This window comes from Polypterus senegalus, chromosome 13 (genome assembly GCF_016835505.1).
Source record: "Polypterus senegalus isolate Bchr_013 chromosome 13, ASM1683550v1, whole genome shotgun sequence".
Lineage (NCBI taxonomy): Eukaryota > Metazoa > Chordata > Cladistia > Polypteriformes > Polypteridae > Polypterus > Polypterus senegalus.
Window position 1 is genome coordinate 19,642,568 of NC_053166.1, and position 17,021 is coordinate 19,659,588.

A 17,021-nucleotide genomic window follows, 5' to 3' on the forward strand; every position below is an offset into this window, starting at 1 on the left:
CTTACTTGGAATTGACGAAAAAAATGTAGTTGTTCACTTTGTTTGTGTTCTCCTGTAACACTTGAAGCTTTCAACCAAGCAGATTTAGTTTATCATATATATAGTTTTGTAATGTTCTACATTACATTTGCCATGTTCTAATTCTAACAGAAAATAAATATTTAAACCAAAATGAAACATATATTGTGACATCTCACTTAAGAATAAAAAGGAACATTTAAGCTTGACAGAAATAGTGATTTGATTTATATTGTGATATACTGTATATCGATTTTGACTGATATGAAAAAAAATATTGTGATTAAGATTTATTACCATATTGCCCAGCCCTATAAACATATAATTAAATGTTTATAGGTTATACCAAGAAATTATTCTTTAATATTAGTGATCAACTATAATTAGGAGTTTTGATTATGGACTGTTTGAAAGGCATGAACACATAGGAGGAAAAGAACTATACAAATTTGAAACTAGTATAAGCTTCATAAATGGTAATGAATGAAACCTAAAGAATTTTGAAATTCATAATCTTAATAAAGTATAAATTTTGCTGTACACTTATTAATCATGTTTTAAGTTTGCAAAACAAATGACTAGTCATAAAAGAATTTAAATTTCTTTACCTCAGGTCCGTCTCAGTGATGGTGTCTCCAAGTCCACCAACATACAGGGTAGTAATGCTCTTGTCTTCAGGCGGGTCTAGTCTTGGCATTGTAGAAGCTCGCTTCAGAAGTTTGTCTGCAACAGGATCATTTATGCCATAATAACGGTCTTTAATATTTTGATCTGCTAGTGGGTCATCAGGATCTGTTGGTTTCTCATGCCTACAAAGACACATACAAATAATCAGCACCATCGCCTATCCAGAGAGAAAATAAACGACTTCAGTATATGGCACATTCAGAGCAATGTCTGTCATTTAGATGTTACAATCCAGGCCAAGATTGTGCAATCTGTTTTTTTAGGAGACCATGCATCAAACAAGTCAAAATACAAGACAGTCAAGATCATGAGTTTGTCAGAGAAAATGAAACATGCATTAGGTTAATGACTATATGGACAATCTTTCTACTGTAGGTGCTGATAATGCCTCTAATGTAAAATGCATCTCTGTGCATTTTGACAGACGCATTGCTCATCAGAATGTTACATTTTTTAACTTTACAAATAAACCACATATTCCTTATTGCCAATCAAATACTTTAACAAAAGAATCTGCAAGCTCATCAACAGTACTCTGTCAGACCCTGTACACCACACTTTTTTTTTTTTTTTTTAAGAGAATTGCTGCAGCCTGTACAGTAATAACGTTGTCATACCAAATATTAATTTGATTTATGCTCTTTCTGTTTACTGCATTTCACTGAAAGTGCACTGATTAATACAAAGTATTCATAGCATTGTTTTTAATAGCATTTTCCTAAGTGCCTAACACCTTCACATAGCACTATTTAGGCCTAGAATTTTATATACTGTATACATACTACCAGTCCAAAGTTTGGACACATCCAGAAATGTTCATGTTTTAGACAGAAATTGATACATTTTCCTGTCAAAATATGACTAGATTGATTTAAAATTGCTGCCAAAACATTGCTGGTGTTGCTAATGCTGCTTGAAATTACACATATAAAATATATTACTCATGTATGGCTGCAAAATCAGGTTTCAGCCAAGCTAATGCCAGTTCAAAGTTCCTCGTATAACAATTTAGCATTTGCATATGACTAACTAAGGATAAGCTAAGGGATCGGACAATTCAGACACTGAACAAATGGCTGCCAAAATGGGGACTGCAGTCATAGGTGAAGAATTAAAAATCAGTCATTTTAAGAAGTAATAGCCATTATACACACTATTAATCAATTTAATAATATCCTGATAAAAAAGGAGTCAATTTCTACCAAAAAACATTGGACGTTTCTAGGTGTGACTAAACTTGACTGGTAATATATACAGACACACAGAAAATGTGAATACAAAATACACACACAAGACAAAGTACACTCATTTTTGAGATCAGCCACTCGCAAAGTAATCAGGTAATATTACAGTATGCCTTAAAAAGACAAGACAAGCACAGAGCAGCAAACCTAAGTGAAGCAACAGAAAAATAAAGGCCCATACACGCACTTTACTGGAACATGCTTTCTGCAGTTAGAATTTCTATTTCTGAAAAGTGATTTAAGACCCTAGCACATTTCTGTGATGAAAACATAAAGAGATGTTCAATAAAAAGAAAACTACATTTTCATTTGAAAGTTTCATAAACTTTGATCTCAGATAAGTAAAAATAAGATTTCTAAGGTATTTTCTGTGTAAAATGTTTAATTTGTAATTAAATAGCAAGGCTTAATCCTGGGTGAGGGCTGAATTGTTTCAAGCTCAACTGCACTGTATGTAATGTTATTTTCTTCAAATAAAATTTAAAATATAAATATTTTAATATATATTTATATCAAGCTTAAATCAAACTCAATGCAGTTTCAATTAAAAAATCTCAGTGCTGGCCAAATTAAAACTTACTTTGTGGTGCATGTGTTTAATATTTTGAGAGAAATGCAAGTATAAATGTACAAATACAAAGAATTTAGTCACAATGATTACATTGTTAGCATTACACATATGGCAAAAATGTGTGCTAAAGCTTTCAAAGACTACTTTTTACTTGTAGAAGCTTGCACTTAAATAATGGAGAACTTGCAATTATGTGGTGAATTGCTTACGACGTACTGTAATGCTAATCTGTAAGTCACTACACATAAGAGCATCACTTCATTTCTTGGCCTGGCATGCAAATACAGCACAGTTTCAGCTCTTATTCCCTTCTCACAGTTTTATCCACACAGCTAAGTTCATGTGTAATGGTGAACCCACATCAGTCAGCATTTAATATTTAACAGCCTTCATCGTGGGAGCCCATGTCAGTGTGGTGGTTGCTCTTTCCCACATGTAACAGCGATATACATTGTTCTTCTCTAGCTCACCTGATCGTATCACATGCCTACTTGTGGTGGACCTGTGACCAGCGCTTTGTGCTGCATAAAATGAGCCATTAAAAAATAAATGAAATCCTCAGACATTTTACTATCACTTTCAGTAATTTCATATTATTTGAAATTTACATTATAGTAAAAATTAACACACTGTATGCTTTTTAATTTTGTTGTTTTATTTTCATGAAAACTGTATACTGAATGATAAACAGAAAAATAGGAACAATACTAAAAGCATAACAATCAACTGAAAATGTGTATGGTGGGTAACAAAACAGAAAATGTGTGAACACCAAGTTTTGATTTTAAGTCATATATTGTCAAAGAAGGAAATCATTTTCCTAATATACACAAGGACATTAGAAGCAATGTTATGAGACCAAAAATCATTAGTCAGTAGTTTATCCATTGTCATCTCTATACATTAAAGGCATCATCTTCAAATCTATTTTATAAACTGCTTTCTTCCTGGTGCAGACAAACTGGTACTTTATAGGACGACATGTGCAAACTCATAGTGCAACTGGAAACTGTCAATACTCAAACAGTAAGAGCAAAAAGAGGTGAATGGTGTACCCAAGTATGTACAAATATGTCATTCTACAAGGTGACCATGGTTTAGTTCTGTCAAGATTACTGGAATTTCATGGTGTTTTTGGCTATGAACATGCTAAAAGATCCACTCTCCATATGTCTTCATTATCAGAGATTACTGGATGCTGCTGAAAATCATTCAGTAGAATTTTCTATTTCAGACTTCTCAATTTGCTACCTTTTATTTTATTTACTGTGAGTAACATCAGTGATTTTCGACTAGCATATTAAAAGAAGTGATGTTCAAAAAGTGCTTGTTGCAGATGAATAAAATCTGTGGTTATTAAAATATCCAAAAATGTTCACATCTATAGCTCTCTCTCTCTAAATACTGAAGAAGCCACTCACCTATAAGGACACTCCTCCCCTCTTTTGCATTCTCCTTTAACCCAAAAAGAGCAAATATGAGGACGATTCCTTTTGTAGTAAGGTGTGGTTCTTGCCAGCTTGAGCAGCATATCACTGGAGCTTTGTGCTTTTCCTAGTGCCCCAACAGGCCTAGTTCCATCAGAATTCTGAATCTGCATGACACATAAAACAAGGACCTAAACAAGGAGTTGCCTATGCATATGATGAAAATGCAAACAACAAAAGTTAAGATCTGACATGGCATACTGTAGCATTTGTACTTAAATTTCAAATTGAAAGTAAAACTATGAGGAAATATACCAGATATATTTTTAAGCAAAAAAAAAAAAAATAAAGTTAACTTTTTAATTCATCAATTTACATTTTCTGATAACCAGTACCATATTTTCAATATTTTATTGACTAAAATCCTGAAATCATACCTCCCTTTCCATATTCTGAGTATAATATTCTTTATTGACATCTGATCTTGGCATTTCATCTTTGACTGACATACCAGTGTCCCGAACCTGTATTGGCAACCCTGAGGGGTGAAAAAAACAGGAGCAGTCATTTTAACAAAATTTTATATTTTGGAGCAGGGGGCTGAAAAAGTGCAAAAAAAGCTTAATTTTTGTAACAAGTAATGAAAAATACTTTTAATTTTGCAAAGTAATAGGTTTATAGGGTTATTACTGTCATTTTACACAGTACAGTAGAATGAAATTCTTAACTGTTTAATGTAAAAACTTTCAAAGTATGGTAACAATCAACTCAGCACTCTAGCTGTATATTTAAGGGGTATTTCCAGCATCTGCAACAGAAGATCAATATTCATACAGATCACTAATTTACACTGTTTTTCTACACAAATAATTTGCTTCTAATGTGATCTTGAAGGAAATTTGATAAAGCTATGCTCATGTACTAGGAAACATTTAAATTCCATTTTAAGTCATACGTAGTATTACATGGTCAAAGGAGTATTAAAAAATGTTTTCTGAACTGTTGAATTTCATGCAGATGAAGAGCAGCAACATACAGATGTCAGAATGATTAATGTCATGTAATTTATATATTAATGAAAAACATGTTTAGTAAATAAAAGCATTGGCTGTTATAACCACAGTTCTTTTCTTAGCATGTCTTTCTGAAATTCTGGAAACACATACACAGTGGGCAAAACTTCCCGTCTATCAATTTTCTGAAACTGCCCAACAAAGGACAAAAGGGAACCAAAGTCTACAACAGCACCCCTGTAAACAATGAAGGAACAAAGTCTGGAACTGATACAAGTCTATCAAAAGGAAACTGCACACAAGCACATATACTAAAATTAAGCTGAAATTTAGAGTTGTAAATCACCCCAAAGTCTTTGGAATGTAAGTGAACAATCTCCCATTTCAAAACAAATTAAGGTCAAGATGTCTTCTAAAGGATTGTAACAACTTTTTAAAAATACAGTACAGAACTTGATCTACTGCAGCTTAAAAAAGTTATTTATAAGTTACCTTCCACTAATACACTTTTAAACATTAGAGAACATGATTTTGTAGGTCTCTAGTGTCATCTTTCATTTTCAGTTTAGTGATGTAAAAATAAAAAATGCCTTTCACTTGAACATCAACTGATTAGAGAAGATGTAAATCTATCTTGAATGTTGATGATTTTTTTTTTATTTTCAAAAAGATAAATAAAAAATAATCATGCTAGAAATACATGGGGAAGTTATAAAAATCCATGGCTGAAACTGAGAAGTCAAAAAAGTATGAAAAGATTGTATCAATGGACATTTCACAGAGATATAACAGCAGAAGTTTTTAATTGCATGTTGACTGCCCCCACAAATTATAACCCTATGCGTATTTACTTATTTTTTCGGTTTGGGAAATCTAAGCCACTATATACACACACACACATACAGTGTGTGTATAGAAGTAGAGAAGCAACATTAGTTTTTAAATTTTCAGAATTTTTTTTTTTTTAAACCTCAGCATTAAAGACTATTTACTGTTTAGATTTTTTTAACTTATTTATAATTTAAAAGCAGTAACATTTCTTTAACTATGTCTGTTTTAAATATACATAAGCAATAATGTTTAAAAAGAGCTTAAAAAAAGATCCTGGCCCTTTTATGCAGCATTCTTATGACTCGAGATATTTTGAAATTCTGACATGCATATATGCATTCTATTAACAGATTAAAGGACTAAAAATAAGTTGTATTCTAGTCTGCTTATTAAACATTCACTTTATGCTATATGCTTTGCGTACCCAGATCAGTAACACTAAAATAATACTAGAATGAATGCAATGAAAACAAAGGTTCAGCAAGCAATAATGTATTTAAAGGTATACTCCTTAAAAAATGAATACAACTCTCCCTATGCATTTTGTAGGAACAAACCAAGAAATATTTTTAGTTTCACGTTTTCATGGAGAATATAGATAAAAAGGTTAATAACATTATACAAGCCAATGGTGACCAATGCAATGACAAATGATGTGAAAAACTTACTAAACGGGGTGGTGGGGGTTTCAGGGAGGGTAGAATCGCATGTTACTCATGTTGCATAATCCACGTCTGTTATCCAGTCAATTGCTCATAACATTAAACATTTCTTAAAATGAAGACACAACTTTTAGCAAATAAATTTGAGAGAGGCGGATCCTAAATTCAAAAACTTAGTGCCATGTAACTAGAATTTCCAGTTTATTACAGTATATGTGAATTTTTCCAGAAGTATTTAACAATATTTTAGAAAAACACACATGCGTTTTGCATATTGAGAGCAAACAACTGTGATTTTGTGACATGAGCAATGTGATATTTTTTTTTTCTTCCTTGGACGTTTGCAATATCATCTGCCATCATACAGATTTGCTCAACATTGGCTTGTATTATAATCAAACTTTTCTTTTACCTTTGTTCTCGATTAAAACATGAGATAACATTTTTTTTTCAGGCATCAGTGCCAAACGCTTAAGATAAGTAACATAAAAAATTTAGTTGGAGTATTCCTTTAAAGTATTATGAAATTTCCAAAAGTTCATGCAGAATACATATGGCAAAGAAATCAGTTCTTATAAACATATTTTGCATAGAAGCATTAATCTATATAAATCTCAAAACTTACCATATTCCAGGTCCAAAAGACATGTCTGGCATACATTCTTCAGCTTACTGCATGTCTGACACACTTCTGTCTTCTTAAAGCGCATCCTTACACCAGGGCACCAACGAAAGACTGTAAAAGGTCTGGCACAAATCTGTCAACACAGGGATGCAAATGTCACGCTGAAACTGCAATTGTACTTTCAATACTTGACTGTACTTCTACTTCTACTGTTCCAAGTGTAATTATTTTATGATAAAGAGAGCTGCAATAAGATTATACTACAAAGAGTACTGTACATTATTTTCATGAAACACAAATAATTAACAGACAGCTCTGAAAAGTAAAGCAGTATGTCAGCAACTGGTTTCTAAAACGTCAAGACAAAACAAGATCAACTGACTTTGCCTTCCCATAAAATGTTTTTCAATTGCCAAATATATTTTTAAAAACTACCATAAAAGCATTTTTCATACTTAAAAATGCATACTGTAAACTGAATACTTTTGCAACTAATAATGAATAAGCTGCATTACCTTTCACATTACAATTGTGTCATTTACTGTACATTTAGCAGAAGGCATTTACAGTTCAGGGCAGGTTGGGGAGCATGCACTGGTATCGCGAGTCGCTCCACCCACCACACAATGAAACAGCTCAGGATCCTAGCAGGCAGACATTTGGTCCAGTCCCACCGTCCAGAAATGACCATCTATCTGCCGCAGCCATGTGTTACTTGGGCGTCCCCCGCGAGCCAAATCACACTCTGGGAATCGCGCCACATGTTCATAATGCTGTAACTGACACTTCCTCACAATGCAGGTAACGTGCTTCATTCAGGACTCCGTAAGCAACCGCTCAATCGACACAAAGTCAAACCAGTGGTACCCAAGGATTCTCCAATGAGACACAGTACTGAAGGAGTCCAGTCTTCATTTCAGGTCACTGGATAGCATTCATGTCTCACAACAATATAGCAAAACAGGAATCACCAGGTCTCTAAAGACTTGGACCTTTATCCTTTTGCATACATATCAGGAGCACCACACACCCCTTTCCAGCGACCCCATGACCTAAACCCACACTCTCCCAATCAGCCTACTAACTTAATAGGAATTGTCAACAGAGACATGAATATCGTTGCCAAGGTAAGTAAACCTCTTGACACGGACAACATTCTCTCCTCAGACAGACACGCTGCTGTGGTCATTAAAGGCCTGGATCTTGATTTTTATCCCGGACACTTGCAAGCCCAGACTCCTCATTCAGTCTCACGAGCCCTGATCAGAGCCTCCATTGACTCCATGAAGATCACAGCATTGTCTGCAAAGTCAAGATCAGTGAGTCTTTCTTCACCAACAGATGCCCCACAGCCGCTGGACCCTATGACCCTGCCTAATATCCAGTCCATGCAAAGATGAACAGAGAGTAGGAGCAAAAACACACACCTGAAGGACCCCAGAATCAACTGGAAAAAGCACAAACATTCTGCCTCCACTCCGCATAGCACTCACAGTACCAGTGTACAGGATGGCCATGATATCCCGCAATTTTGATGGGATCCCACAAAGTCTTGGATGTTCCACAGGGCTGCTCAATCAACTGAGTCAAACACTTTACAAAAATCGACAAAGGATGCAAAGAAACTGCCAATATTCAAGTTTTGCTCCATGAAAACCCTCAGTGCCAGGATGCAGTCGATGGTAGACTTCTTAGGCATAAAACCACACTGCTACAGCCGCTGATAGGTGAGCAAGTGATCACAGATCCTACTGAGGATAACCCTAGCAAGGACCTTACCCAGAACCAAGAGTACTGTTATCTCCCTGTAGTTGCTGCAATCCCGGTGTTCACTGCTCACTTTCCAGATAGGGATGAGAATTCCCGTTTTCCAGACAGCCGGGATGACTCCCATCTCCCATATGGAAGCAACGATTACTTGCAATGCCAGGAGGACAGCTTTCCCACCAGCCTAGACAAATTCACCACGGATACCACAGATCCTTACAGCATTCTCTACCCTCAGCTAATTCACCACCTGTGCAGTCTCATTGGGATGGGGTGGTTCACGGCTAATTTGAGGATCAGCCTCAAGAACCATGGACCCAGAGATATCCAACGTTGTAGCCGGAGGATCAGCTTTAAATAGCTGCTTAAAGTAGTCAGCCGATGGAACGGTCTTTACGGATGACAATGCAGTTGTGACCCTCTGGACTGGAAGGCATTTACAGCTTGAGAATATAAAATGCAAATATATCTTATTAAACTACTCTCAAAATTATTTCAAGAACATAATGTACATTCAAGTTTATTTACATATTGCTATATAGCACATATAAAGAGGGTACACAGACATTGAAATGGCCATAACACAAGCCTAACAGGTTGAAACTAAAAACACACACAAATCACATTAACTATATTTATGCCCAAGTATAACCAAACCCTCAAAAATTCTGAAATGTTCTATAAATGATTCAAAAAAAGACCACTCTCTTAATGCTCAATGTAAATGCACTCTTTTAAAACCAACTGTTATAGACATATGACAGGCTTGGTGACAATGTGGTTGACTGTGACTGATTCATTTCAGAACAGCCTCTCTTCCTGAAAGGCTTACTGATGATATCACAAGACCTTTCAGATAAAGAAGTAGAAAGGCATTCTTTAGAAAAGTAATTTCAAATATCTCCAGGAAAACAATCAACACCATTAAGAAACTGAAGACATATGGCACCACAACTAGTCTAGACAGAGAAAAAAAAAGGACACCAAGAAACTGATGGAAACTTTAAAAGACCAACAGGCATCTCAGATATCCCAATATCTTATAATTATATGCAGTATGAAAGAGTGCCAAAATGAAAGTGGCTGCTCAAAAAAGCCAACATTGTGCAGCATTCAACATAAGGAAAAAACTGCAGCCATGTGAGAAAATGAAGATCGAACTTGAAGGTGTAAATGTAATTTATTATCAGGCAAAGTCCCAAGCAGACTACACTCCAAAAAGTGTAATATATATTTGTGTATGTATGTATGTATGTATATTACGTATATTTTATATATATATATATATATATAAATAAAAAAATATGGGCAGTTTTTTTTCCCTTCAAAATCAACCTGGATTCTTGTCTGGAAAGACTGAAAACTGATTTCAGGAAAAAGAGAAACAAATTGAGGAAAACCCTAAAACATTAAGAAGGAAATTTTCAAGACAAAAGTTCCAAAAATCACATACCAGTGAAGACGTACATGTCCCTCTGTGGACATGACCTAAATCAACAGTGTTTTACAGATGAATCGGTAAACTGCCAAAGCAATGCGTGCTACATTTTAGAAATGTTTATTCACATTAATTTTGTAGTTGTCTATTATTCTAAAATCTGGTATTCGAAATTTAATACTTAATATATATTCCACTATGTTTTAAACTTGTTTTGGTGGATGTGAACTATCATTTTCCTGGCAGAAGAGAAGGAACTGATGTACTACTTCTCTCAAGAGCAGATTAAGCACTGACTTAACCCAGAAAGCTTTGAACCTAGCCCTGGCAGCAATCATACTGTAGATATGATTTGGCTGTGTTAAAGATACATCAAAAGACAAACATCTTTATAAAGAGCTTCTCATAGTCACAATGCCAAGATTTGTATATAAAAAAACACTTTGAAGTAATAAAATATGGTTCTGCCTTATCATGCCATAATCACTGCATAGCAAGGTACGGTTTAATTTTTTTTTTTTAAATACATAAATTGACAGACACAATACAAACCGCAGATGTAATGGGCAAAAGCATACATGTGGAGCGACAGCGTTTCTGAGAGAGCTGTATGTTACAGATATAAGTGTGGGGAGAGGCTCATACTGTTTTCTCTAGATTTTGCTACTTCTGCCTGTGAAAAAGGGGCAATAGACAAACAGGGTTTTTACTGCAAAACTAAATAAAGCTTTATTGTTTGTTGAAAAACTGAATTAAGCTTTATTGCTTGTAGGCTACCTTTCCTAAATGTCACTGAAAATGTCATTGGGAAGCAGGTCAAGATATATTTTGACTAAATACAAAAATCAGGTGTTTAATCATTTTTCACATCCTTTCAAATATCATTCCTGAAATTCTGAGCATTATGGTTTTCACCTGAAAGATGTATAAACTCTCTCAGGAGACACACACCTAGAGAGCACATCCTCTGGGTGGCAGATGAAGGAAGTACTGGTAATGGGATTGCTGTGAATATTTATAATATGAGGCCGTGAACCAAAGGCAAGTTGTCCCAAAGTATCAGGGCCTATGTCACTGAGCTAATCACAGACACAGGATAAGAATGATTCAGAGACATAAAATGACCCTTGACAACAGATGGTAAGACTGGTCACAAAAACTGGCAAAGAAATGGTTAAGAATTTGAATATGTGACATTTCAATGTTATGAGTGAAACTTTGCAAAAAGGTGTTTGAAATGAAGGGTGAAGGAAAAAGGCAGGGGATGACCTAGAAGGGTATGGAAAAGAAAACTTCAAAGAAGCAGCCAGAAAGAAAGGGATGATAGTTGAACAAATGAAGATTCTGGCAAAATATAGGAAAATATATATTCAGCCACTCAAGACTGCAACACTGCAAGGTATAATGGGAGAAGATAAAGTAAGCAACTAAGATGGATAAACAGTTTTTCTCCGGTGTGGGCAGCTCAGTGTATTCCCAAGTCAAAAATACAAAAAAAGCAAATTGCAATTAAATAACATCCAGTGGGGGAAAAAAGCGACACTCTGAAGGTAAATTGATCGCATTCATATAATGATGACTTCAGTTACAATTACAAGTTCTTCCTCAATTTCTTGTTCTGTGATTTGATGTTGTGAGACCATCTGCAACTACAGAGAAGTGAGAATAGCCTCTGTCTGTGGTGGCTGATGCACTTGTGTGGAGGACACATTAGTTTTTCTTGTAATGTAGCAGTTTTGTGAAAATGTGAAAACTTTGCAAAGCTGAGCAGATCTTTTACATATATGTGTAAATGCTTACCTTGCATTCTTTTCCATATTTCTCTTTTGTCTAAAGAAAAAAAAACAAAATGTATAGGCATGTTCAAATATTAAATATGAATATAGAAACATTTTAACTGTTCTGACTTTGTTTTCTGCAGTTACTAAAGATTTTCCAAGCATTCCAATCCATTCATCCTCTGTCACATATACAAAGTTCTTTAACAGAAGTAAATGCAACAAAGGCAGGCATAATTCAAGTAAAGTCAAATTAACAGAAAATTGCAGCTGTTTAATATTAATTCACTTGTTTCTTACCATTCGTATGTAAGGATTTTCTCCCAGGCATGTCTGACAAAGGATGGGAAAGTCCTATGGAAAAATAACTACTTTAAGTATTCAACATTGTTTACAGTTATATTAAGTTTATATATTCATATCATTTGGTATAAAGAGATCTCTGTATACATCATGATTCACCATTACATTTAAAAGCACAGCAAAATCTATCCATAGTTAACAAAAATTTACAAACAAACAAAATAAGTCCTTTTTCAAATTTTTCCTGCGACATACTAAAAATAGAAATTTCAGTCAGACTCCTAAACAACTACAAGGGTACTCAGAGCAGTTTTTCTAAGCTTTTCTCCCGTCATCAATAAATATCAGTTTGCACCTGATTCTATCTCATTTACTCTTAAGCCTGAGATCCCTAACTATAGTTTACTGCTAAGACTTTCTTATTAAAGCAAATGGAAAATGACCCATAATTGTTTCTTTTATTACAGTGCTTTGAAATCCCCATTTTCAAGAGCCTCTTTATTGTCATCCAACTTGCTATGCCCAACAATTAGTGTCCATCTTCCATGGCTGCTGGTTTGACATGTAATTCCTAAAACAATGGGGTGTAATTAAAAATATTCAGGCCACCTTTATTAAAATATTGCTGCAGGTGATACTGTGAATATCCCGCTTTTCAGATGATTCCTCAGGTGCTGACTATATTTCTTTTTTGCGGTTGCTTTTTGTCCTTGCTGTGGGTGTCAATGAGGTCATTACCATGATAACAACATATTAAAAAAAGCACTTCCAATGTACATGTGGTACCCAGAATCATTAACATAAGTTCAAATATATTTCAATATTTACTTATTTTTAATTTCATCATTACTTTTAGCCAATTTGGCAGCCCTGTGAAGAAGACTTGTTATGAGTATTTGGCTCACTTAGATATCTAATTACTAGTGACCAAAAAAAAAAAAAATAAATCTGTCCTTTACTGGTTAAAGCATAGTTACTCACAAAGAAATAATGGAAAGATGTGGTCGGAGTCATGCCACGCACTCAAGCCATGACGAAAAAATGTTGGAAAACCATGCAATTGCTATCAGAGCAGACAGAGTCCTTACTGATAGTGAAAAAGTTATGTAACATATGTGAATTTACCTTCACATGCTCTCTGCTCATTAGCAAAAAATAAATAAAATCAACAATTAGGAAACTATTGACAGAGCTGTACTGGGCTTTGTATGTACAGATTTTATATATTCCTTTACAAACAATATTTGAAGTTAATTCAGTACGGCTAATTGAAGAGATATAAAGTACCCAGACCCCAGCACCAGCTTCATAAGGCTTGCTTGACAGCCTTAACTGTTGGATGCAAAATATTGTTGCCATAAATATTAACAAAGAAAATCTCTATAAATTCTTTAAGATACCTGTATTTACATTTTTCCTTTATAAATATCCTGCATTAAGTTTTCATTTTAAACCGTTTGTTATGGAAAAAAAGGCAAATGGCCTATTAACAGGTTTTTCTAATAGTTTTAAATTCATTTAATGGAAGCATAACATCAGAGGATTAGGCACACTATTGAAAAATAAAAACAATTCCAAAACAATACCCAGCTTTACACCATTTGATAGCAAAAGATAAATCTATCAAAGGCAATTCACATTTATATACTCATGTAGTGTTTACTAAGGGTAAACAATGATGGAGGTCATGTAGATTATGCCAGAATATGGAAGAGGTACTGATGCCACATACCAAAAAAAAAAAAAACAGAAAGAACAGAAAAAATGAAAGATAGATATGAAAAGCACTATATAACATATAGCTAGAGAGAGATATGAAAGGGACAATATGACAGATGAAAGATGACAGATTTTATTTGTCCCATGGGGAAATTTGGGTCTTTTTCAGAAGTACATTTTCATAATATATTATTTTGCTCAATCATCTGTCATCATCTATTTTACCTATACTGTATATATAAAATGTTAATTTCTGCCCATGTTATATCATTACACTCAAACGAATTTGGCAAAAACTTTGATCTTGGTCTTAACTGAAAGCTTATAAATTGATATGTCCTGGAAATTTAAAGAAATGCAGATAGCATCCACCTGATACCTATAACTGATAATGACAAACGTTTAGTGTAATTAAAGCACGGTCCTCGCTGGGTCATTTATTGATAATCCCCCAGGACAATGTATTTGTATGTTCAGAATTCATAAGCGGTTTGCATTTTATTTTAGGATTACACTTTTGCATGTTGCACTAGTTTAACATAATTCACAGTAAACACTGTGCAACACAGTTAAAAATAAATCAGCAGTAGATCAGATTTCCCATAAAGAAAGTTTAAATTATAAGTACAGTAGTAAGTTTAAGTCAGTATAGTCTTGAAAAGTTACAGAACTATAAAAACCTGGCCACTCCAGTCACTGCAATAACACACACAAAAGGTGTGGCAAATGCATGAAGCACAGGCTTCAGAATTTCAAAAGCTGGAAAGACCGTCAATGGCATTAAATAACAGAAAACAATTAACATGAAACAGTTACTGGCTGTTAGTAGCCTAACAATAGGTTTTAACTGGTGAATTTGAAATAAAGAACTAAAACTGTCTTAATAGGGGTAAAGATGCAGCATTTGAAAATTTCAACATCTTTGTAAAGACATACAATTCAGATGTATATTCATGATCTAGAAAGATGATGTCTTGTGTTTAAAAGGAATACTCCACCCAAAAATGATGCTTTTTTTATATGTAGCCTATGTAGTTTGTATTGATGGCAACATTTTAAATCTCAAAGTTTAATGGAAAAAGTACATAAAGTACAGAACAAAATACTGACCAAAGCTGGACAACATCCATGGAAGAAAAAAAATTCTCACGTAATTACATTGAGCACATGTCCGCTACCCATTTCTATACTCAAAACTTGTGAAATGCTCATTCCCATAATGCACAGCTTTTCAACTGATGACAGAATTCTTGACCAATGAGTTTTATGGGAATGCACCTCACCTGTTTATATTATATGGTTACCTTTCCCACAAGTATTAGTATTTTACAAGAAATGCATGCATTTTGCCCATTCTGGGTATAAAATTGTATAATGGATACGTGGAATAAGGTGGCACAAGTCACAGGAGTTTTTTTCTTTTTTCAATTGCTGTTGTCTAGCGTTGGTCACTATTGGCTCATGTTCTATTACAATCTTTGTCATGTAATTTCTAAAAGAAAACGTTAAGGGTAAAACCTTTACTTGGCCACCACTACAGAGTACATGACATAAATAACACATAAAAAAAAAGTTTCATTTTTGGGTGGAATATTCCTTTAGGTAAACCTCAGAGATATTGGGGGAAAAAAGATGTCAATTAAGTTGGACCTTAAATTGGTTTTTTTTTAATCTTTGGTACACATTAAGCCTTGATGCAATGAAAGAAAAAAAGATTTGTATCACATTCTAAAATTGGTACAGTATTTATGTCAATCCCTTTAGGCAGAACTCTAGATTTTATTTTTTACTTGAATACTAATTAGAAATTTAAAACTATAACTTGACTTAAATAAATCTTGGCTTTGTGATAAAGACAGATATATCAGTGCAAAACTAGCTTAAACAAGCGCTTAAATCAACAGCACTTTAATATCTAATACACTACTCTATCTGTAGCAGATAAATTCAGTATTGGAGCAGCATACCGATAATTTGATATAATTTTCCCCTCAAGTCTGTCAAATACAGGCCATCGCGCCTTTCTTTTATTACAGTACACTACTGATGCTAAGGGTAAACTTTAAAAGGAATAAAGTAAAAAAAAAAAAAAAAAAATACTGAATTAAATGAGCATTTCGGCGAAAAGCCAAAGGATTGTGACAATTCATTCACACTAGGTACGTACCGGCTTTACAGCCTGTTTAGCAACTGAGATACCGCAGCAGAACCATGCAACTCAAGCCTCTTGGTAAAGACATCAGAACTGAGTTACACGTAAATAAAAAAAATATATTTAATTAACATATTCGGTTGAATTTTAATGTCCGCTATATCGCTATATTTTTTATTTAAAAACATAAAACTATTCAAACATACCGCGTCTTCCCAGTTTTGCCTGTTGTAAGTATTTGCACCCAGCGACGTCGCCATGTTGCATTACGCGTAGCCCCACAATGCACTGCGCGGCAACACTCGCGCTATCCCATCGGCCTTCGAGAGGTGTGAGAGTCGGTAAACGTCACGCATGCGTCAGCTCCACTTTCGCGCATCTGATGATCTTTCGGACTGGAGGATGTTTAATATTGTTTGTTTAGGTAACGTTGTTAACACAGTTTGTGGAAGAATTTGTTTCTCGTAGCCCTTTAACGATAGCACTAACCGAGCTATTCGTTCTTTGTTTAAAAATGAGGTGGTTCCTATACCTTATATAAGTGAATGTTGGAGCAGCAATGTGAATATTATGTCATAGTAAAAAAAAGCTTTTAGTTATTTCCTCATATTTTATTACAAACAAAGTAAGGGAACTTTCTTTCAATATTATAAAAAAGATTTATCCTGTAAAGAATTTCAGAGATTTAAAAATGATGTTAATGTTCAGGGATCAGTTTGGTATTTTTGAAGTCGAAGTTTCTTCACAATCGTGGTATATCGACACTCTTAATTCGTTACGTTTTAG

General features: G+C 34.4%; 1 protein-coding gene across 1 annotated transcript in view; it reads right to left on the minus strand.

Moving 5' to 3' along the window:
• rbm22 (RNA binding motif protein 22) overlaps window positions 1-16,542 on the minus strand; it is a 30,896-nt gene extending 14,354 nt beyond the window's left edge. Inside the window, exons 1-7 of the mRNA XM_039774141.1 lie at window positions 16,442-16,542; window positions 12,362-12,415; window positions 12,084-12,113; window positions 7,079-7,211; window positions 4,385-4,485; window positions 3,942-4,114; window positions 627-827 (exon numbers count right to left, since the gene is read on the minus strand). Of these exons, the coding sequence (XP_039630075.1) occupies window positions 627-827; window positions 3,942-4,114; window positions 4,385-4,485; window positions 7,079-7,211; window positions 12,084-12,113; window positions 12,362-12,415; window positions 16,442-16,495 (746 nt within the window). The 5' untranslated portion in view covers window positions 16,496-16,542. The remainder of the gene's footprint in view (window positions 1-626; window positions 828-3,941; window positions 4,115-4,384; window positions 4,486-7,078; window positions 7,212-12,083; window positions 12,114-12,361; window positions 12,416-16,441) is intronic.
• Window positions 16,543-17,021: the final 479 nt, after the last annotated feature.